Consider the following 24,641-nt stretch of genomic DNA (forward strand, 5'->3'; position numbering starts at 1 on the left):
ATTCCTTTCAGGGGGGATCTTCCCTTCCCTTCAGGGGATCTTCTTGACCCAGGGATTAATTTCACTCCAAACACCTATACTCTTTGTCAGAGGCACCTGGAAGCATCATCCTGCCTGCAACCTGCAAGACTGATAAAAAGCAAGTCCTCTGTGCCCATCACATTACTATGCTCTAACATCTATCTAAATTCCCCTTCACCATCCCTTTCCGATTGGTGAAAGCCTACTCATCTTGTAAAACCCAAGGGAAGCATCACTGTCTCTGTGACGCCCCCTGACGGCACCAGGTAGAGCTGACTGTTACCTTTCTTTGGGTACCACTGACTGGATCCTGTACATCCCACTGGCACAACTCTCTTATTAATTGGAATGGAAGCTGGTTTTGTATGACTGACATGACTCTCCGTGTACCCTGGTGCCTAGCACTGCCCCGGTATACAGGATGTGCCTGGCAAATGTGCGCTGGATAAGAAAAGCCTTCCCCTCGCAACCTCTGTCTGCTTCCCCATCCCGGGAGAATGGGCTTAGGGCCAGGCAGCGCAGATGCCAAGTGTTCTCAAAACTCCCAGGTATAATCTCAAAGAGAGACATAGAAAAGTGGAATACATGAGTAACAAATAGTTCGGATTTTAATGGAATCTGATCAGCCAGATGAATAGTCTATTTTTCCTACAAGGAAAGTTGATAAGAGCACCTACCTCTCAATCACTTGATATTATCAGATCTTTCAATTTTTAATCATCTGATGCATGAAAAGTAGGTGTATCAGGTTACTTTAGTAGTTTCCAGAATGTTAGGTGAAGCACTTCTTCCTATGTTTAATGGCCATATGCATTTCCTCTTCAGAGAATAACTTGTTGTACTGATATAACTCCTTTTCTATTGAGTTTTTAGGATCTCTTTATGAACTCTGAAGATAAACTTTGTCTCTAATCAGTGTACAATTGTTTTTATTAAAAAAAAAAGATTAGATTTGTGGTTACCAAAGGTGGGGGTGGGGGAACTGGATGAAGGCACTCAATAATGTACCAACTTCCAGTTTTAAGATAAATAAGAACTAGGCATGTAACGTACAACATAAGATAATTAACACTGCTGCATGTTATCTATAAAAGTTGTTAAGAGAATAAATCCAAAGAGTTCTCATTGCAAAAGGAAAAAAAAACCCAACACTCCCAGGGATACAGGCCTTCCTCCCAGGGACAGGTTTATAGATGGTGGTGGCAGAAGTGTGGTAGGAAAGGGGCTGAAGGGATCTAGACAATCACCAAGGCAGGGTGAGGCCCAAGCTCCAGGGTTCTGGCCAGTCTCCAGGAGCAAGTGGATGGGTCCGACCTCTGGAAACACCGAGGAGGTGCGAGAAGCTGCCAACTAGCGGCATCTCCGCAGGGCTCACCTTGGCCTGCAGCCGTGGCTCACAGGCTTTGGCTGTCTTGCCCTGGAACGAAGGTTCCCCGTGGCTCTCTCACAGGCAGGTCAGGGCAGGGCCCCGAGCTGCCAAAACGCTTCATGGACAGGTTCATACACCCTCCCGGCTTCCAAACCTGCTTAAGTCACTGGGAAAGGGTGGCGATGTGCCCGTGGGGCTTTCCAACCACTGATTTTTTCTTTTTTTTTCAATCAGAGGAGGAACCTTGGGGTACTCAATCATCTTCAAAAGCAAAACACAAAGCATTAATATGACATTATTCTTTAAACACTATAATGATTTTCTAGTAGTAATGCAGGTGGTTGGAAGTGTGGGTAGTGGTGAGCAGTAGACAACACCAGGCTTTAAATCAACAGCTGTGAGTAGCTTGATCAATGCTTACCTGTGGGCCTCCCTTTTGCTACATGTAACATTCTCTTTGGGCCTCAGTTTCCTCATCTGTAAGATGGGGTAATATAATACTGACCTCAGAAGGTTGCTGGGGGATTAAATCAGGTAAAAATCGTGTACGGCTCTCAGCCCAGTGATGGCACATGGTGGGTTCTCAGTATATGATTTTCTTTCCTATAACTGAACAGTATGTCAAATGGAGGTATTTCCTATAACCCCTGAAATTGTGACTAAGACTCACTTGAGGATAAAACGCTCTCAGTACTCTTGATTTGTAAGTTCAAGGAACTGACAAAACTTGGGGCCAGTCACCCGCTCTCCCACCCCCACAAGACTGTGCTAGTCCAGAATCAGTCTTACCATCAAAGACCAGTATCACCCACTTCGCCCCACCCAACCCCCAATCAGGAGAAGATCCAGATGAGAGAGTGGCACTGTGGGTGAGCAAGGGTGGTCGTGACCGATGATCTGAGAGACAGGGTATCCCCTCCTGTCACCCAAGGAGCAAGAAGGTGGGGTCCGTGCACTTCTTCAAGTCAAAGGAGTGGAGGCCCCAAGAAAATGTACTCCAAGTGGCGGGGCTGGCACCCCAGGGCCCCATGGGGACACCTGCTTAGAAGAGACTTGGCAGAGCTGCATGCGGGCCTTCTAAGCTGGAAACAGCTGGAGAGAGACCATAAGGTGGGGACATCCAGGTGCTGGGAGGTCTGTTCCATCGCTACAGGCGGAGGACAGAGCCCACACATTCCTGCCGCTCTATGGTGGGTAACGCAGGGACCACGAGGCTGAGGTCTACGGCCTTACTGGGACCACCTCAGTGTAGGGACAGAGAGATTCCTAATCAGGGGGATGGGAGGTGAATGCTGCCAGCTGGGGGTGAGCTGGAAAAGCTGGTCAAATCTCCCACCAGACCACCAAGACCACCAGACCCTGGAAGCAGTGTGGGATTGAGTGCCCGGTCGGCTGGGCCCACAGACACCCCTACCTGGGACAGTGGCAATGATAGTCACCCAAGAGAATGACAGCAACTTCATCACTGGCAGAACTCTGTTTCTCTGCTCTGACCCCGATCCTGGCTGCTCAGGCGCAGGGACGAGGGAAGGGAAGGGAAGGCATCATGCCCCACCCGCCTTCAGTCCTCCAAAGCCACCTGCTCTGAGGGGACACCAGGAAAAGGCTTTGAGTTTGAGATTGAAGTTTAAAAATGAACAAGACTGAGTCTTAAATATTGACATAAATCTATTCTTAAATTTATGACATAAAGCCTTAAAAGCACGTGCATGCATCTGAATCTTTCGCAACTCCATGGACTGAGGCTCAACAGGCTCCTCTGTCCATAGAGTTTTCCACGCAGGAATAATGGAAGGGGTTGCCATTTCCTCCTCTAGGGGATCTTCCCGACCCAGGATGGAACCTCTGTCTCTTGCATCTCCTAATAACTGTGCAAGACTAAAGAGAAATAGGTTCTGGCCCAGATTCTAAATGAGCCTCAACCCAGCAGGAAAGATGGGGGTTAGCATAGCACAGGTGGGGGCAGTTTCTGAAAAACTCACTTCATGGTTATAGCCCAGTGACTGATTCTCAACCCACTGGTTCCAGTCTGTTCTTCTCTGCTCAGAGACTCACAGGGGCCACATCCCACCACTGACCAGGGGCCAGGGCTGGTCCCTCTGCAGGATGTGCCTTTGGGAGCTGCCCAGTATCTTCTGAGACAGTGTCTGCTAGAACAAAGGTTCTACATCTGTTTTGATTTCTTTCACCTGTACATGGCATGCTTGGATTTCACCAAGCTGCTGTCCCCAAAGACACCATGAACATGAGGTCTGAAATCACCTGGGTTCAACACCTTGCCCTGCCACTCACTCACTATAGGCTTCACAACTTCATTAAGGCAAAATTTCCTCATCTGTAACTTGGTCTACTGTAAATTCCATCACCTGTTGTGAGAGCTGGAGCTGATGCAGATAAAAGCCTTCAAAGCACGTGCGTGTGCACTCAGTCGTATCTGACTCTTGCGATTCCACGGACTGTAGCTCACCAGGCTCCTCTGTCCGTGGAATTTTCCAAGCAAGGATACTGGAGTGGATTACCATTTCCTCCTCCAGGGGATGTTCCTGACCCAGGGATCAGACCCAGGTCTCTTGCGTCTCCTGCATTGGCAGGTGGATTCTTTTCACTAAGCCACCTGGGCGCAGTTGGTACTTATTCATTCAACAAACATTTGTTGAGTAGACTCTCTATGCCTTACGGTATAGAGAAAATGGGGTGGGTGGGGGCGGGGGAGAACCAGGGCAGGCAGAAGGCAGGACAATGGGTAGATGGATGGCAGGGTGGCTAGGGTGACCTTCAGACCACATGAGATGAAGCTGGCCTACAGTCTACATCCCCTGGAGCTCCTTCTGCTACGCATAACCTGTAGAAGCCCCTGCTGATGCTCTGCTGTGAGGGCACACTCCTGGGATCTAATCACGCCCAGGAACTAGAAGGAATGTGTGCCCGCCACCTACACCAGCCCCAGCACTCTCTTCCAGGAAGAAGTCATGTGCTCCTTGGAACAGAAATTTGCATCCTCATACCTCTCCATGGAAATACCACCAACAACCGCCCACGCCCCAGCAAGGTGCATGCCACATGCCATTCAGCCCAGGTCTCATCCCCGGTGGAGGAGGGCCCACAGCCCAGACCAAGCAATCCTCCGTGGACCCTTCTTTCCGAGCTGAGATGAAGGCTGATCACCAAGAGCTCACTCAGAGACTTCTGGAAGCAGCAGTGTGATCGTGTCTGACCCGGGACAGCCCCAGCCTATTAGAGGTCCCACTTGGGGAATTGCGATCAGAGACATAAGATACCAATAGTGGCCGCCCACCTCCAAAACCGAGAGAGACTACAGTCCAAAAACCCAGCCAGGACAACCAAGATTTCACCACGCAGCAGGGCAAAGTAAGGAACAGGGCCCAAAAGTTCATGTTTGCAAACTTACCTGCTCCACGGGGCTGCGTCTTTGCTCAGCGCTCCCCGCCTCCCCACCCTAACCACCCGAGTTGACGCTAACAGGCAACTTTGCGAAACACAAGCATGCTAGGGTGGTGTCATTTGAAGCCCACACGGCTCTACCTGTTCTGGGAAAACTGGAGGCAGGTGCAGCCTAATGAGTTTGGGAGGATGCCGGGGCCTGTGGCAGCCTTGGAGCTGGCAGCTGCTTGTATTTACAAACAGGAGACAGAGAGAGAGAGAGAGAGACAGCGAGTTTCCACAGCGAGACGTTGCCTGAGGAGGTTAAGAATTCAGACCAGCCATCTCCAGACCAACACTTAATTGAACAGCAAACCATCAGCAAACACTGATGTGTTAATTAGCCACCAAATTGGAGTTAATTAAAAACTAATCAGGATGTCAGAATGGAGCATCTCATTAATAAATCACGTGGTTTTTTTTTGGAGCTAGGAAAAGTGCTGCTTCTTCTAATAAAATAAGAGATAAGGATTAGGCATTTTTCCCTGGGAACTTGTACGATTTAAATATGTTCTGTGGTTAAGTGTTCTCTCTCCCACAGATAAGGCCTGGCTTGATAATTAACTGACTCTCCAGTCATGTGAATCAAATCGGCATTGTGTGATGAAACCCTTCTCAGAGAGAACCAGCTCCGTCTTGACTGCTCCCTCTGGGCCAGGTGGACAAGGCTGGCACGGTTGGACCGGCCCTCTCGGAGTTGTCCAAAAAACTAGCATCCTCAAGTGTAGACAAGCATTGAGCAATCTCACAACCAGAAAGAAACAGGACTGGAAAAGCCTACCAGGACCCACTGGCTGAACTCTATAAACGTCATCAATAAGTAACAGCTGGGCATTTCGAACAGTGAAAGGGTACCTTCATGACAAGGGCTCACTCACCTTCCGCAGAGAGTCCCTGGATGTTGATTCCTTTAGCTGCCAGGAAATTCAAGCAGGCATCTATGTTTTCAATCTAGGAGGAAAAAAAAACCAACAGTATACACTCAATAAATGTTTAGCCTTCTCCAGAGCCATCGCTTATTAGGAACAAGAGGCTATGTCAGAGAGAGGGTTTATTGTGCATTTGCTAAGTTTCTCGAAGAGGAAAAAAATGACATGAAAATGCCGAATGGACAGATGGATGGATGGATTCGGGTCAGGACTCTCCTTTGTCTGTACTTGCACAGGAAAAGGTTACCTAATATCCTAACCACACACAGTGCCAAGAGTCGAGGCCTTGGATTGCTCATGGCTGCCAAAAATAACCGGGGTGAAATCGGAGCTCTCGCGTGCATCACTGTCACAGCGCTGTCCTGAACGCTTGAGCAGCTGCCAGAAACATGGAGGTGGGGATGAGGTTAGGAGACCCACCCCCCCACCAGCAGCTGGGAGAGGTTTCCAGCCCCCGAGGAGGCGAGCCGTCAAATATAAAAAGAGTGAATGGGAATTTCAGCAGGAATCCGGGTAGTGTTGACTCACAAAATTCTCAGGATGGCAGGCATCGCAGAGGACCGAGGAGAGCTGCCAGCTCACCCAACCTCTCTGTCCTTTGTATCTTCTGTGGCAAGAAGGGACCTGGCCCCACCAGAGTCTGGGAGGCCTTCCAGGCTTTCCAGGGTGGATGCTATGGCCAAGGGCAAGCTCACATCCCCCCTGGCCCCCCCCACCACAGGAAAGAGCAATTAGGTCATTCCCAAAGGTCTAATTTGACTTCAGTTGTCAGGGTTAATTACTTTTAGGTCTACAGGAAAATGTTCAGGCTTGATTCATGTCAGTGGTAACCATAAATAAAAGAAATTGCTTTGGACTTGACAGAGGGAACTTTGGATTTCACAGAGTTTGCATTTCACGTCTTCCTTACCTCTACAACCCCCCAGCCCCTGCCCGACTTCCCAGGCTCCAGCCACATGCTTACTAGCTCAAACCAGTATTTGACCCAAGGGGTTTGTTCTGAACCCATAAATGACTGTCTATCCAGTGTGCCTGTGACCATTCTCCTCTCCTCCCCCGAGCAACATCCTGATGGCTCCTTCGTAGCCACAGAGTAAAGTGTCTCCATTTTACGAGCTCTCATTTGAGTACAGTCTGGCTCCAAGGCAGCCTTCTTAAAGTTCATGTCCACCCTCCCCTGATGTCTGGCATTCTCTGCTCTCAGTCTTCGCAGCTCCTAAACATGTTAAGCTTGGGGACACCTGAATAAAACCGCATCCACTGAAAAAGAATCTGCTCCAACCTCGCATTTTTTTTTTTTTTAAAGCTCAGGTTTCCATCTCTTTCCCAGCTTCCAGGGTCTTCATCTGGGAGGCATTCTTTCATCTCTAGGAAAAGGGGTAGAATGCAATTTCCCACAGATAAAATAAATGCTGATGCTATGGGTTTTGCCTGCCACCACGGCAGAAAGTCGTATCTTACAAAGCAGGAGGAAAAATGAGATGGCTTTAAGAGCTCCTTTCTTCTTTCCAGAGCAGGGTGACCGACAGTGACAATTCAGGTGCTACCATCTTGGAGGGAAGTGGGGGGGAAGTGGGTGGTCGAAGAAGGAAGAGAATGGCTGGGAGGATCCTGTGCAAAGGTGTTTTAGAGCAGCCAGCTTCCGTGTAGAAGTGCAATAAAAATCCTCTCTCTACGTGTGACTGCACTCTATTATGAAACCCTGCTGTTGAGAATTCATACTATTGTACACAGTGGTAATGGGCCAAAACCAGTCAAAAGGATTTTTGCCTTCATACAAAGGCACTAATATTGAAATCATGGTAAAATGATGAAATTCTCCTGCTACCACTTGTCTCTTCCTATAATCCTATCCACTTTTTTGGGGGGTGTGTGTATGTTTATTTTTTAATTTTAAATTAATTTTATTGAGGTATAGTCGATTTACAAAGTTGTATTAATCTGTATGGCAAAATGATTTAGTTATATATACGTTCTTTTCCATATTCTTTTCCTTATAGTTTATCACAGGAACACTGAATACAGTTCCCTGTGCTACACAGGACCCAGACCTACCTCTTTTAATATTTTGTGGTGCACAGCTCAGAAAGGAGGCTTTGGCAATCATGTCCCCATGGAAAATGAGAAGCAGAAAAGGCTGACTGCCCCTGAACTTAATAATGCAAAATTAAAAATAGTGTATTTGTTATTTATCCTGGGAAGTGTCACGTGGGTGGACTGAGATGGTAGGTTTAAGTTTTTTTCACCAATACTGTGGCAGTGTGATACTGAACACACAAAAAGGACACCTACCAAGATAGTCAGGGAAAGCTCTGCTCTACTGCTGCTGCTGCTGCTGCTGCTGCTGCTGCTAAGTCGCTTCAGTCGTGTCTGACTCTGTGCAACCCCAGAGATGGCAGCCCACCAGGCTTCCCCATCCCTGGGGTTCTCCAGGCAAGAACACTCGAGTGGGTTGCCATTTCCTTCTCCAATGCATGCAAGTGAAAAGTGAAAGTGAAGTCACCCAGTCGTTCCCGACTCTTAGCGACCCTATGGACTGCAGCCTACCAGTCTCCTTTGTCCATGGATTTTCCAGGCAAGAGTACTGGAGTGGGGTGCCATAGCTTTCTCTGTCTGCTCTACTACAACATGGCAATTCTACAAAACTTCCCTTTCAAGGAGCACATTTATGGAGCATTCGATGCATGGGTCATCATTTAAAGTCCATGGTAATTTCTTCTTGCAAGGCTAGCCTTGGTACATTTCAATTGATCCACGGGTTTTCTTTTTAAATGTTAAATTCTGTTAAGGGGAGGAATACATGGGTTACCTAGAACACTTCATCTCTCATTTTTTTTTTTACAGTCCTATCACTCTGTCAACGAATTTCATAATTTAGATCAGTAGTTTTTCGCTGAGTAAAGGAGACTAGGAAAGGAGGATTTTGTGCAACCCTCCCCGCCCAGGGGGCATCTGGCCACATCTGGTCACATTCGGGGTTGTCATAACCCTGAAGGGAACTGATATCTAGTGTTCAGAGGGTACGGATGCTACTAACACAGATCCCTCCCAATAAAGAATTATCTAACCCCATATGTCAGCAGTCCCAAGAGTGAGAAATCTGAGATGATTCTTTTAATCACTCATTCAATCAAGGTAATTATGCGATGTCTGCTTTGTGCCAGGTACTATGCTCCATTCTTTTCCTGGTGTTGGTGCAGAGCTCTCCTCCCAGTCCAGGAGTCCACATTTATACAATCCTCCTCTTTAGGGTCCACACACTCCCTGACTCCCCTCCGTTTCCAGGAGAATCAGAGCATCTAATAAACAAGGGAAACATTAGGATCTCCCTCCATTAGGTGAAGGGAGAAGGCCCCAAGGCACCAGGAATGCTTTCTCCTAAAGAGGAGATGAAACGGGAACACTATCCAGATGGCTGAGCTGCACTCCCAGAAAACATAAAACCTAAAAATAAGAACTTGGTTCATCATTTAAAAGACGATTCATAAGCCCATCAAACGCCCTGAATTTTTTCTCCCCCTCTACCATGAATTCTCTGCTCACAGGAGGAGTTCAAAACACATTCCTCAAGTTTCAAATCCATTCTTTAATAATGTTCCATTAAGGTTAAAACTCATGCCTGACAAGGCGGCAGAGACCCACGCTCTTTTCATCTGTACCCCAGGAAGGGCACGGGGCTGGGGAGCAAGGTCAGATGTGGATTCCAACCTCCCGCTTCACTTGGAATGAGATCAGAAGGGGAGACTGTTTCTTTGATCCAGGCTCTCTTGTGATTCAAAATCACCTTAAGGTTTTCTTATAAACACTGTTCAGGTATACAATCCAGCCTCCTGTACGACTGAGACCGCACACTCCCACCACATCATCCCTGGAGGGGACTGGCCAGTGGCAGTCCCTGGGGTTCCCATCGAGCACAATGAGGTGCCCATCTTTAAAGAGGCTCGTGGTTCATATGGGATCCAGACTTCTAATGCAGGATGCGGATCCTGTTAAAGCTGAGAGGCAGAGTGAGGGAAAAGACTCTTCACCAGCAAAGTATGTAAATAGAACCGAAGTTGTTCATTAACACGTAGCGGCCAATATAAACTGCTTTCCAAAATTAGCTGAAAAAAAAATCTGTGCAAAGTCTGACATTCCAGTGTTGTGGAGGGGGTGGGGAGGGGCAGTGGGTGAAAAGGCTGCTGTAGCTGTTGCCATAGAAATGGGTCCAAGAGCTCTGGGATCAAGCTCCTGGAGTTTGTAATGCTAGCTGGGGTGGAGACGGGAAGCTGAGAAATGGGCCCACTACACCAGAGACCCTGGGAGGAGAAAGGAGCTGGATGAAAGAGAGGGCAGAGTAAGGGGACAAACTGAGACCAAGATGCACTCCCAGGGTTTCCCTTGCTTTGGGGCCATACGTGGCCTCCACCCTGTGTGGTCCATGAACATCCAAGAGAGAAAGGCTGGCAATTTTAAGCCTTTCCCCTCACTCTCAGCCAGGATCTCCATCCCATAGTTGAATAGCTTCTCAACAGTCTCTAAACATTAGACCTGCAGGGCAACTTCCATGGACCAAGTATGTTGTAGCCTAGCTCTCCCACATCCAGAAATACATCTACATCCAGGCCAGGCAGAGAGCAAGGAAAATCAAAACAAATGGCAAACAACTGGAAAGAGAAGGGAGGGGGCTGGCAGGCAAATGGAAAACTTTACATTTCAGTCATGGTTCAGGCCGGACTGGGTCTCATGATAACGTAAAATATGCAAACCTCAGAAGCACTGCTGTATATCTCCTCTGTAGCTTAGAGACTGATCAAATACCATCTGTTGTGGCAGTTGTCATGGTAGCATTTCACTCTGAATACCAGCATAGCTGACTGCAAAGTGCATGAAACTGATTAATCCAGATGAAGACCATCTCTACCGCAGCCCAGGGGAAGGTAGGGTTCCAGGCAGACCGAGTAAATGGGGTGCTAGTTTTGATAAGTTTAGTTTCTCACCAAGCCCCTTGGAGGTCTCCATCTTGAGAAGATGAAATTGACGAGGGAGGCAAACAGATGCTGCTTTCGGGTCAGGCTTGGTCATAGTCATTAAAAAAAACAAACAAACATGAAATCCCAAGAGCTTAGGGAGTGGGACACCTGGACCTCAGACAAGGCTGAGCAAGAACCTGGAAGTTCTAAGGACTTGAAAAGCACTGTATGGCTTCTTCTTGAGCCTCTTAGCACAAACAACTTCCTTCCAGGAGTATATATGATCCTCACACCTGATACTGCTACTTGTCAACAAAAACAATTATCATTCATCCATCTATTTACCCATTTCTTCGCCCATATCTACTGAGCACCTTCAGGGTGTTAGGCAGTGTGTTGGTACGGGGTATACAGTGGTGAGTCAAAGAGACATAATTCCTGACCTTGTAGAGTCTACAGTCTAATGTAGGGGAGCTGGCATTAAACAAACAGAACACTGATAGCATCTGTCATGTACTAAAGGACTTGATCAAGCCTGGAAGGATGGGGGGTCAGGTGAGAATTCAAGGAAGAGGTAGAAAGTTGTTCCACAGAAATAAGGCCTTTGTCTGTTCTCTTCACTGATGTAACCCCAAGCCCCCAGAAGAGCATAGGGTGCATTGTACATACTCAAGATATGTTTGTTGAAGGGAAATTTGAGCTGAGACGTAAGAGTGAGCCAAGGACTGCGAGCAGGGAAGAGAAGAACACCCCCATCACAGGTTTCATGCAGGATGCGGCCTCGCACATTCTGGGAACCAAAAGAGAGTCAAAATGGCTAGAGGCCAGGGAGCAATGGAGAAGAGCAGAGAGCGAGGACCCAGAGCAAAAGCAGAGCATTGGGCCACATTCAGGAATGGAAGCGGAAATGGAGAGAAGGCAAGGGTCCTTCTTGTTCTTAGGGAAGCCTTGGCACTCCGTTACCATGGCAACAGCAGCCAGGTCAAGCCCTTCCAGGCTGGTCTGAAAGCTTCAGGATGGATGAGCTATGCTATGTCAGGGATGGATCAAGCAGTGCCTTCAAGGTGGGGCTTCAGTGACATCCGGACTGGGCACTGAGATGGGGAGGGGTGGGAAGGGCAGGGCTGCGCCTGTGGTCACGTTTACTGGGAAGGTCTGTTTCCTATCTACCAGGCCTCCCTGCTCTCCTGACACTCCTTCCCCTTGCCAGTTTCCAAAAACAAAAATAGAAGGAAAAAAATAAAAGAAATCCAACCATGAAACCAGACCCAAAAGTACTCTGGGGAACTGCCCTCCTGAATGCCTGTCTCACCAGTGTTGTCTTTTTGCTCTGCATTCCTGGGGACCACGACCTGATGTGTGATTGCCCAGTTTCACATTTTTCTCCACCTATGTCAGTGTTCGACCACCTCAAATGGTCACATGGTCATGGGCCACAGCGTGGTCCTGGGGGTGCACACCACCGCAGGACACAGCAGCAGAGCCCAGACAAAGCAGTTCTAATTTTAGAAGGGAGCCCCAGAAAGAAGGGAGGTAGCCCGTGCTTCCAATTCTCCCAGGTGGGGAAACATTCAGGAGTATCTCCCTTGTAAGCCCCACATGCCGCTACATGCTAGGCAGACACATAAGGCCATCTTTGGCCACAGCGCTCCATACCTGCTGTCCCAGCTCTGGCCATTCAAGCTTCAAAGCTTTCAGAAATTCATCTCTAGCTCTCTTGGTGGCTTTGAAAGAGAAAGCTTCAGAATGAGGGACTCAGGGGCTGGATAGGGCTTGAGTGTTTCTGTCAGACTGTTTCTCTGCTGCTTTAATGCCTTGCCCAGTTGCTTCCTTTAATTTGGCAATGGTATCCTCCTTATCTTTTAAGATATTTATAACTTGGGCTTTCTAAGATGTTGTCAAGAATTCCTTTTTAACAAGATTTTATAGGAGCCTCTCTGCTATTACAGCAAACGGGTAAGTCCATATGGATATGGAAAAAAACTCTCTCTAGAGAAGAAAATTGAAAACAAGAATCTCGAATTCCTCCAGCAGCTATCTTTTTCCACTTTGCTTCCAACTGCCTAGGATGGTTTCATTGCCCGATTATTTTCCGACTTCTCGATTTTCCCCTTGAAACAAAGAGAGAGACCTGGAAGGGGAGCCATGGCTAAGTTCTCCAAGTCAGCCCTCGTTCTGGAGGCCCCAGATCAGAGGCTTAGAGTTGAGCTCCGCACTGTGTCTGCTTCCAGACTTAGCAGTCCTCCTGAGGGCAAAAGCGCCCTGCGGGGTTAGTATCATGGGAGAGGCCCAGAGGATGCCTCTGTGTGTGTTCCTTCAGGAAAGCACTCTGCACGTCATTTCTTCTGCTACAATGCCAGAGTAACGATCCCTAACTTCCCAGCACTCCCAAAAGGGATTAGTCCAGGTGGAGGTCTCCGTCAAGAGCTGACACAGATGCTAAAAGGAGAGTGATGAGGGCTTAAGGGGTGATATTTACAGGATAGAACACAGGCTTTGTTGTTGTTGTTCAGTTGCCAAGTCACATCCGACTCTTTGCAACCCCATGGACAGCAGCACACCAGGCCTCCCTGTCCATCACCAACTCCCGGAGTTAGCTCAAACTCATGTCCATTGAGTCAGTGATGCCATCCAACCATCTCACCCTGTTGTCCCCTTCTCCTCCTGCCCTCAGTCTTTCCCAGCATCAGGGTTTTTCCCAATGAGTCAGCTCTTCACATTAGGTGGCCAAAGTATTGGAGCTTCAGCTTTAGCATCAGTCCTTCCAACGAATATTCAGGGTTAATTTCCTTTAGGATTGACTGGTTTGATCTCCGTGCTGTCCAATGGACTCTCAAGAGTCTTCTCCAGCTCCACAATTCAAAAGCATCAATTCTTCAGTGCTCAGCCTTCTTTATGGACCAACTCTTATATCCATGCATGATCAGTGGAAAAATCATAGCTTTGACAATAGGGAGCTTGTTAGCAAAGTGATGTCTCTGCTTTTTAAGATGTTATCTAGGTTTGTCATAAGCTTTTCTTCCAAGGAGCAAGCATCTTTTAATTACATGGCTCCAGTCACCATCTGCAGCGATTTTGGAGCCCAAGAAAATTAAATATGCCACTGCTTACACTTTTCCCCATCTATTTGCCATGAAGAGATGGGACTGGATGCCATGATCTTAGCTTATTGCATGTTGAGTTTTGAGCCAGCTTTTTCACTCCCCTCTTTCACCTTCATCAAGAGGCTCTTTAATTCTTCTTCCCTTTCTGCCATTAGAGTGGTATCACAAGCTTTGGGGTCAGACAAATCTGGGTTCAAATCCTGATTCTGCCATTTATTGAATTACGATCATCAGCAATTTAACCTCAATGACCTGATCTGTAAAATGGGTGTTACACGGATCACACAGGGTGGTGGTGGTGATTATATGAGAGGATACATGTACGTGGTACTCAGTAGGTGCCCAATAACTGGCAGTTTCTGTTAGCGTGTTGTCACTTCTGATATGACTGTCCCTTGGCAATAGTGCTCAGGCCATACATGCCCAGTGCCGTGTCTGGAGTTGGCCTCTGGCAAAACAGAGAGAATTAGACAAGCTTATCTGGTCTGCCTTCTATTCCTCCTCCTGGGATTTCCTGTCTATCACCTGACGTGTAACTGTCTCTTAACAAAGATGCTGATAAACCACCTCACGCCAAGACAGAAGGGCCTGCTACTGTCCGTCCACTGGTCCCCTCTCCTGGAGGTACTTGCATTCCATCATAATTATTAGGGGACAGGATCTATTGATACAGATTTTGAACTCTACACTAGATTCAAGTTCCCTGAGAAACTACTCTTAAAAACCTAAGAAAACTATTAACTGCATCAAGTCTCAAAGTCATCATCTGTAGCACAGGAATGCTGATATTAATAACTATCTCGTAGGCTCCTCTGTCCATGGATTTTCCAGGCAAGAATACTGGAGTGGGTTGCCACTGCCTTCTCCAATTTTTGTCATATTCCCATGCTTAAACTCATAAGACACCACAAAGTCTTCAAGAGGCAGCAGACCATAAATGCAAAACAAAGCCAAACAGTAGATCCTTGATATACCCTAAGAGTGCAGTAAAACCTCAGTTGTGGAGATACCGCTAGAATCTATCATATCACACACAAAGCCAACACATACAAAAGAACAGAGTAATGGGATAATTAGGTTGTAGATGAAGGCCAGCCTGGGGACCAGTTCCCTCACACGACCTGAAAAACTCAGTTTTGTGGCTCAGCCAACTTGCCAGTGTCCGTTGTTTATGCTCCTTGTGGGTTGTTCATGAGTATCCGACCCATGGACTGGGCTTGCTCAGAGGTAAAGAGGTGGACAATGCAGGAGATGCAGAGACACAGGTTCGATCCCTGGGTCAGGAAGATCCTCTGGAGGAGGAAATAGCAACCCACTCCAGTAATGTTGCCCAGAAAAATCCCATGGATAGAGGAGACTGACGGGCGACAGTCCACAGGGTTGCAAAAGAGCCAGACACACAACAAAGCTGATCCATGGATTCCTGCCCCGCAGTTCCCAGGATAGCATGACATATTAATAACCAAGTGCAAGATGTATCCTGGTAGCATAGATAACCAGGGAAGCAAAGCCAAGCAGATACATTTAAATGTTTTAATACTCAACTCAGAATCCTGCAAGACTTTGCACTCTCACTGTGCTGAAGGCTGGAAGGAGGGGAAGCCAACTGCTCTGTTGGCCTCTCCTTGTTTTAATACATATCACCTGTTGTGTTAATTTCTGCAGAAGATGTAAGTAAAAAATCGCCATTAGGGGAAAAAAAAAGAAATGGCATATTTGGGGATTTCCTTGCAATTCAGTGGTTAGGACTCTGTGCTTTCACTGTGAGGGTCTGGGTTCAATCCCTGGTTGGGGAATAAGATTCTACCAGCCGTGAGGTGTGGCCAAAAAAAGAAAAAAAAATCACCATTGTGCCCACTCCAATTTCAGATGCTGCTAGGCATAATACCATTATCACATGCCAGGCATAATATTAGGACCTTTCACATACATCACACTTAAATCCATTTTTTTATTCACAAGCTGTTATGGCTTCCTAGTGAACATTAATAAAGAATTTGGGAGATTTTGCAAGTAGTACACCAAGAAACTAGATCTGGGCAATAGTTTCAAGTTTCAAAATCTATGATCAAGGCAAAGAGCTACTTGTCAACCAATCAAAAAGTATATGAGATTAAAGTAATCAAGAATTAAAATAACTCAGCTCTGTTTACTGCCGCTGCCAGAGTGTTGGAGGTGTGGGCAAAGTCACTGAAAGAGGAGAGCAAATGAGACAAGGAAGGCTTCTATTACAGGATATCCTCCAAGTTTCCCAAGGCTGAAGACTGCTAGCGCCCCTGTGAAGAAATGGTGACAATCCTTGTCATATAATGCTAATCTGTTACTATTTCCATCCTTGTCAAGTATTTAACTGGACCAGATAAAACTGCCATTTTTGTAGGTAGAAAATAGTTAAATACTGGCTATTTCATATGGTTCTCTCTGTTATCAGCATATTAGGAAGATGATTCCCCCTAAAAGCTAAAATTATATTGCCAGGTGATCATAAGAGTTCATCACTTTATAGCCACTGACAAAGAATCTATAAATTCTGAGACTCAGAATCAAATCTCTGCAAGTGTCTCTCCAAGGAGTTTCATAAGACTGATGGTGATACATCTTGATTTGTATATACACAGTCAGAAAAAAATACAGCATCCATAAACTAACCCCTCAAAGGCCCTTTGCTCTGGTTCGAAGAATTTCTTCTGCACTCTCCCCTTAGAGCAGCAGACTGGGGCCAGGGTAAGAATTTCATTCCAAGTTGCTTCATCTCGAAACTTCCCACAGAAGGCGAGCACTAGTCATCCTTCACAATAGTGAAGGGAAGCCCAGGTCACAGGCCCTCTCCTCTTGCCTTCCTGTTCCTTCAGGGGAAAGTGTGAGAAAGCAGCAGCTCTGGTCAGGTTCTGCCCTCCTATTCAACTCTACATGACTGTTCCCACATTCGCACCAATGTGGCAATCTACTCTGCAGGAAAACCAACTCATGCCACAGAGTCATCATTGGCATCGTGATGGCATCGGTACTAAGAGGATATTTCAAAGGAGGAGATGTGAGTCAAGGAGTTCTCAGGACCAGAGGTGAAATCTGAGGCACCACATGTTTCTCAGAGGTTCTTGGCTCCCTCTGAGCAAAAGTACTTAATTTCCCCAAGCCTCAGTTTTCCTTTTAGTAAAATGGAGATAATTATCCCTTTCTTGAAAGCCTTATAGACTCCTCCCAAGAAACTAATATTTATACTCTTAGAAAACATGCAACACTGGACTAGATTCTTCTCCATACATGATTATTTCAATTAATTTTCACCACTAGATAAGGTAGGTATTATCACTTTTCATATGGGGACATGTAGGCATAGAGTGTTTAAATGCCTTCCTAAAATCACAGTTATTAAATGGCAGGGTTGGAATGCGAACACTTACTCGATGTTTTGTAAGCTATGAAGCCTATACACATGGGCATTAACAACCAAACAGCTGGAGTTCAGTATCGTGGCGGAGGAGAAGAATCATCACCCAGTTTTGTCATTCATTTCCTTGGAGAAAGATAGGCAAATAATTAATCCATTCAAACTAAGCCCAATCTTTACATCAGAAAGATGAAGAGCACTTCACAGAGGAGGGAGTGACTTCTCCAACATCCTTTTGGACATGTTTTGTGGACGATATTGATGTTCTTTTTGCAGTGTTTTGAAATCTTCTAGGGCAGGAATTATTTAAATCAATATAAAAATTACAGCATTATTTTGATGTCAAAATGCTCCCCAAAAGGATTTTTTAAAACTGCCATATGCCAGAGTTTAGATCTCCTAAGAAAGATCAGGAATTAGAACTTATGAGAACATAACAGTTTGCGGGTAAAAGACCTCAAATGTGTGCAGGAAGCAGGTAGGCAAAAGCTAAGTAAAAAAGCCTGGGTATAAGACAATAGGGAACGGTGGGAAGTATGGCTAATGCAGCCTGTTGCTGCTGTTGTTCAGGTGCTAAGTTGTGTCCGACTCTTTGCGACCCCACAGATCGTAGCATGCCAGGCTTCCCTGTCCTTCACTATCTCCCAGAGTTTGCTCAAACTCCACTGAGTCGGTGATGCTATCTAACCATCTCATCCTTTGCCTCCCTCTTTTCCTTTTGCCTTCAATATTTTCTAGTATCAGGGTCTTTTTCAATGAGTTGGCTCTTCGAATCAAGTGGCCAAAGTATTGGAGCTCCAGCTTCAGCATCAATCCTTCCAACGAATATTCAGGACTGATTTCCTTTCAGATTGACTGGTTTGATCTCCTTGCATTCTACATATACCTAAAGGAGGCAGCTGGCATCCAGGTTTAGTCAAGTTTTGCCTATGGAGTTTCAATCCAGGACTGCCAACTTTTTTCCCCCTAAAAAAAGTTGGAAGATCACTGTTTGTGAAGCATATTGATTTTTATCTAACTGTTGGCAGCCATTTAGTTTTTTTTTTATAAAAGGGCTTCTGGAACCTGAATTCAGCTTGCTGGCCATTGTTCTCTACTCTTTGCTTAAGTGAGCACACTGGCAGTCCTCTACTGACCAGTTCCCAATGCAGGCACCACAGGCTAACTATGCCTTACCAAAGGGCCAACAAGAATTTCTCACTAAGTTCTGGTTCATAGAAAAATAAACAAAATACAAAGATGAATACAGGAAAAACACCCCTTTGGGGCTAGTCTGAAACATAAGAAGCCCATGAAGACACGCACAGGGAGATGGATCCAAGCATGAAGCCGGATGACTTTTATATAAAGCACAGTCCACACGGTTATAAATCACCATCCAATTTCTCTTTCAGCTCAGGACGATCTGAAGCTCTCCTCTCCCCACCCATTCTCACATTTGCTAAGCTCTTTAACCATATTGAGCACCACATGTTGACACTTAAAATGCCTCAGTTTCAAAGTAGGTGTAACGGGAATTTCTTCAGTTAATATTCTCTGAGCATCCAGCAGATGCCAGGTCATGGTATGGGCAGATGGACAGGGACTCCGCCCTCAAAGAAGTTAATGCCAGGCAGTTAAGGACAACGTGCTAAAGGATTATCACCTGGGTTTTCAATGGAAGAAACCAAGGGTCACAGAGGTTAAGTGAGCTGGAAAGTAGAGAAGACACTTGCAAACTCCAAGACCACAGCCGTGTGTACAATTCAGATCCTACTGATTTAGAACTTACCATTGTTCTCAGACAGGAGGATGTCTAATGCATCCTCATCTTTCCAAAAGTAAACTGATTGGTTCATTCAAAATATTTAGTTCGACCTTGCTGTGGTGATCATTTCACAATATACACAAATGCCGAATCATTATGTTTGTACACCTGATACAAATGTGATGTTACATGTCATTTATATCTCAATCAAAAATACACAGTGTTTGCTATACTTAAAATGGATAACCAACAAAGACCTATTGTACAGCCCATGGAACTCTGCTCAATGTCATGCGGCAGCCTGGATGGGAGGGGAGTCTGCGGGAGAATGAATACATGTATACGTACGGCTGAGTTCCTTCGCTGTTCACCTGAAACTATCCAAACACTGTTAATTGGCTATACCCCAGTACAAAATGTTTCTGGTGTTAAAAAATTATATCAAAACATTTAAAAAATAAAAAAAAATTACATAGTGTTCCTAAAAAAATTAGTTAAAATTAACCTTTAGATAGATTAACTTGTAAATTTTTAAAGAACCTTACAAACTGATAGATGTTGAAATGCATGTTTGCAGTCATATCCCCAAAGAGAACTTTTTTACATCATCCAAGAGCTTGGCTTGTTACAAATGCAAATTATCGAGCTCCTTCCCAGACCTAATGCATGGGACACTGTAGGGGTGGGGTCCACTGCTTTTGCAGGCCCTCCAGGAGACCCCCTGTTCACTAAAGCTGGAGCAGCCTGGCACAAGAGGCTTTGCAGAACCTCCAATTGTGGTGTCGTTTCCACCCACCTTTATAACAAAGTTAAAAAACTGAGAAAAAAAAGACCGGATCTGAAAATTTGGGGGCCTAGGATGACTCAAGTTTCTTGATAGCATTTAAAAGTTCATAGTATATTTCACATATTAAAACTTGACAGATACCATCGTCCCACTCTCTGAGCACTTTCAATATACCTAGCTGCAAATATGGAACTTTTCATGGAACTAAAAGATAAAAACAACAAGAAAAAAAAAACCCACGTTATATGTACCACAAAGCTGTGATGGGATTACCTAAGCTTATAAAATATGTCTCTCATAAAGTGTGCTTAAATGTCATACTGACTACAAGACAAACGCACATTTGCTGTGGAGCATCAGGAATACCGTGTATCCACCTCTAAACAGTAGATGAAATGGCACTTGCCATTCCCATGACAGCTCGGTATCTGAGGCGGCCCACACATTGTCACAGTGCTGGAGACTAAATGTGGGCCTTCGCCTCCCCACACCTTCCAGCAATGACCTGTGTACAGATGTGCACATCTCCATTCTGAAGTGTTCCATGGAGGGAAGCAACTTCCAATCAACTCAGGAACCAAGAGGCTCACAGTGGTAAAGGAGCCTCTGCTATAAATAGCTTCCTAAAACAGTAAGTTACTTCGTTTCAATCCCATAGTGTATTAGTTTCTTATTGCTGCTGTAACAAATGGCCTCAAACTTCATAACTTAAAACAACATATACTTATTACCTTAAAATTCTGGAAGGTCAGAAGTCCAGAATCAGTTTCAGTGGCTGCAATCAAGGAGTCAGCAGGGCTGCGTTTATGCTGGAGGTTCTAGGGGAGAACCCGTCTTTGTCTTTTTTTAGCTTTTGGAGGCCACCTGCATTCCTTGGCTCATGGCCCATTCTTCCATCTTCCAACCTCGTTCTCTCTCATTCATTCTCTCCCTCTGCGCTTCCTCCTGCCTCTCATTTTTCCCTCCTCTCCTCCTCTATCTCCTCTGACCCTGCTTCTGTGTTCCAGGGTCACATCTTCTCTCTCACCTTCCTGCCTCCTGTCTTGGGAGGACCCCTGTGATCACACTGGGCCTGCTAATTTAATCCAGGATAATCCTCCTCTCTCGAAATCCCTAATTTAATCACCTCTGCAAAATCCCCTTTATCATTTAAAAGAACATATTCACAGGTTCCAAGGATTAGAATGTAGACATCTTTGGGGGTCCATTGTTCAGCCTACCACACCAGTACCTACTTTTTGAATAGGAAAGACCTTTTTCATGCACAAGTCAATACTTGGGAAAGATGGGACTTGTAAACAGGGAAGGGAATGACAGTCTCACGTGCTCTCTTCATGAAACAGGATGATGCCAGGTGCTTCTATTACCACCTCTCACTCATCTCTGGCCACCCTAGAGGGAGCTTCCATAATCATCTGCCTTTTACAGATGAGGGAAAAGATTCAAATTTTCAGCAACTTGCCCAGCACACCTGCCCAGTATGTGAGACCCAGGTCTTTCTGATTCCGGGGTCCAGGCTTCTTCTTCTTCATCCCAAATCTTCTTCTCTGATAGAATGCCTCATCCCAAAACTCTGCTCTTCCTTATACAAGGAGATAGCATCACAAATCTAATTTTTGCACCTCCACATGTTTTTTTTTTTTTTTTTCCTTCTCCAATCCATTTCCTTATATGTAGACTAGTATAAGACTAAAGGGAATAACGTCAGGCTTCCAGGGTTCAAACCCCAGCTCATCATTTATTAGCTGTGTGACCTAAGGTAAGTTACTAAACCTCTTTCTGCCTCAGTTTCCTCATCTGTGAAATGGAAATAATAAAGTATATGCTCTCAGAGAGTTTTATGAAGATTAAAAAAATCAGTTATAATGAAAATAAAATGTCTAGAACATTGTTGCACTTTCGTGTGTAGGTATTTGCTATTAATATATGGGCTTCCCTGGTGGCTCAGATGGTAAAGCATCCACCTGCCAATGCAGGAGACCCGGGTGCTATCCCTGGGTCAGGAAGATCCCCTGGAGGAGGAAATGGCAACCCACTCCAGTATTCTTGCCTGGAGAATTCCACAGACAGAGGAGCCTGGTAGGCTTCAGTCCATCGGGTTGCAAAGAACAGGACACGACTGACTAACAACACAATAATATAAAATCATAATAATATAAAACCCTGACAGAACCTGAAGGCAGAAACCCTAGGCTGCACAGAACGAGGGGAAATGGACAAAAGTTTCTTTAACATGACTCACACGTGGCCCCTGGCACAGCACAGCAGGTGGCATCAGACTCTTAAGTTCTCCATACCCTTCAGTGGAGCAAACAAGGTATGTTCTTCACTCCATAGGGTTGTTATGTGAATAAAGTGGATTAACATCTACACAGCACTAAGAACAGTGATTACCTTCATTTTTATTATCATCTGTTAACCATCTCTGGTAGTTGTAAGGATGCCTAAAAATGCTTACCTTGAGCAACATAAAATAATGCAGTCAGTGAAAAATTAGCTACAAGGTCCTTGGATCTTCTGAATAAATGAAGGAAGAAAAGAATCCAGAGAAGGAAAGATAGTTCTAGAACAGTGCTAAATATCCATTTCTTAAATCGAGTGAAGAACTTCCAAGTGAACACTCAAATCACTGCTCAAAAGTAGATAATGATATGAGAATAACACTGTATTATAATCCTTTAACCCCATGAACACATCCAGGCCAGCTCCTTCTTTGGTCTTTCCGTCTGTCCATCCATCCATCCGTTTATTAAACACCTACTATATACTAGTATTTTAAGTGACAGATGCTTAGATCCTCAGGTGAAAGACACAGCATCTCCTTTAAGAAGACAATTCAATGACAACCACGAAGAGCAAGTTATGACGCATGCAGGCACCGGACATCTGGGGACACCAGGGGCAAAAGACACCTAATTATCTCAATTACTTAACAGCTGACCTGAATAGTAAAGGTTACATCACCCATTTGGGACACTCATCAGGTGTCCCGGGCAGACTGGACATCTTGCATCAAAATGGGAGGCATGCGAGTACATGGCCTCTGTGGGGCACTCCGAGTCCAGCGTGGCTAAGGATACAGTCTGAGTGGCCAAGTGGCAGGAGCTACCAGTAACTAGATTGTGAAGGCCCTTCTTTGTGAACTCAGTTCAGTCGCTCAGTCGTGTCTGACTCTTTGCAACCCCATGAACTATAGCACGCCAGGCCTCCCTGTCCATCACCAACTCCTGGAGTTTACCCAAACTCATGTCCATTGAATCGGTGATGCCATCCAACCATCTCATCCTCTGTCATCCCCTTCTCCTCCTGCCCTCAACCTTTCCCAGCATCAGGGTCTTTTCAAATGAGCCAGCTCTTTGCATCAGGTGGCCAAAGTATTAGAGTTTCAGCTTCAACATCAGTCCTTCCAATGTGTACTCAAGAGGATGCAAATTTCCATGGTGAGCTAACGATGGTTTTGAACAGAGAAGTGACCAAAGAGGTAAGAAAGAGACAGATGTGTAGATGGCCGTCATTTTTGAAAGAGAATGCTGGCCATAACACAATGATACTGGCTGTGCCATTTGAACAGGAAGCAGTCAGTGCTTCCTGCCCATCTTTGCCGTGGACTCTCCAACCCTCCACTTTAAGTTCTAGGGGACCTGTGGACTTTTCTTTACTCCTTCTTGGTTCTGTAACATGTGTGGCCTTAGGGCCATGTAAAAATAGGACCAAGGGCCCAGGGACGAGGCAACTCAGCTGCCCAAGGATCTCAGACACTCCCCAGGCATGTGGCTGGCTTTCTGACAGCTGTTGGGAGGGCCCAAGGTCACCGGGGCTGGAAACCTGATCTCGTTGCAGACAGTCTTGCCCTAGCCCAGGAAGCTCCATGGAGGACACAGCTGGAGGTACCTGGCGCCAGGGCTCACCCTGGGCATCTCAAGAGACTGCCTTTCTCTGGGGGCCACTTGCCCCTTTTTCTAGCTCTTGAGTTCCATCAACAGGTCAACTCAGGCCTTCTCCAGAAATACTCTGCTGCCTTCTCGCTAACTCCCGGCTAAATCCAGCTGGTTCTACGGTGTCGACCACTGAGAACAAGCAGAACAGGGACTGGGAGGTGGAGACTGTTACGTCCCTTCTTTGTCCTCTGTCACAGAAACGACCATCACAGGCTCTGAAAACAGACAGTCTTGGGTTCAAACTCCTACTCTGCCTCCTAGGTGAGTGATCTGAGGCAAAAAAATAACCTTTTAAAGTTCGATCTCCATGTGCAAAATATAAACAATAATTGCCTCTAATCATAAAGCGGTTATTATTCCCCACATTTCCTGGGGGAGGAAGAGCAGTGCTGAGAGGCCAAGTGGATGGCCCAGGGCCATGCTGTTTAACCAACGCTTCACCCAAAGCTGGCCATTCTTAAAACATCTATTTCTTGAAAAATACTGATGCTCAGATGCTTCCTCATGTCTGACTCTTTGCAACCCCATGGACCATAGCCCACCAGGTTCCTCTGTCCATGGAATTCTCCAGGCAAAAATACTGAGGTATCTTGAAAAACCATCACCCTATCAAGAGCTAACACTGGCTGCATGTTTCCTCTGTGCCCAGCAGCGCGTGGGCACACCATACAGATCATCTTACGCACATCTTAAAACCACCCTGTTAGAGAGACGTGTCCCCTTAAAACCACCCTGTTAGAGAGATGGGTCCCCTAAAAACCACCCTGTTAGAGAGATGGGTCCCCTTAAAACCACCCGGTTAGAGAGACGTGTCCCCTTAAAACCACCCTGTTAGAGAGACGGGTCCCCTAAAAACCACTCTGTTAGAGAGATGGGTCCCCTAAAAACCATCCTGTTAGAGAGACATGTCCCCTTAAAACCACCCTGTTAGAGAGATGGGTCCCCTTAAAACCACTCTGTTA

The 24,641-nt window shown here is 45.9% G+C and overlaps 1 protein-coding gene across 13 annotated transcripts in view; it reads right to left on the reverse strand.

The window, feature by feature from the left end:
• NAV2 (neuron navigator 2) overlaps positions 1-24,641 on the reverse strand; it is a 771,667-nt gene that overhangs the window by 244,470 nt on the left and 502,556 nt on the right. For all 13 annotated transcript variants that reach the window (XM_044943486.2, XM_044943484.2, XM_044943482.2 and 10 more), the window contains one exon: positions 5,710-5,782. In XM_044943486.2, coding sequence (XP_044799421.2) covers positions 5,710-5,782 — 73 coding nt within the window. The remainder of the gene's footprint in view (positions 1-5,709; positions 5,783-24,641) is intronic.

The sequence above is a fragment of the Bubalus bubalis genome, chromosome 5 (assembly GCF_019923935.1).
Source record: "Bubalus bubalis isolate 160015118507 breed Murrah chromosome 5, NDDB_SH_1, whole genome shotgun sequence".
NCBI lineage: Eukaryota > Metazoa > Chordata > Mammalia > Artiodactyla > Bovidae > Bubalus > Bubalus bubalis.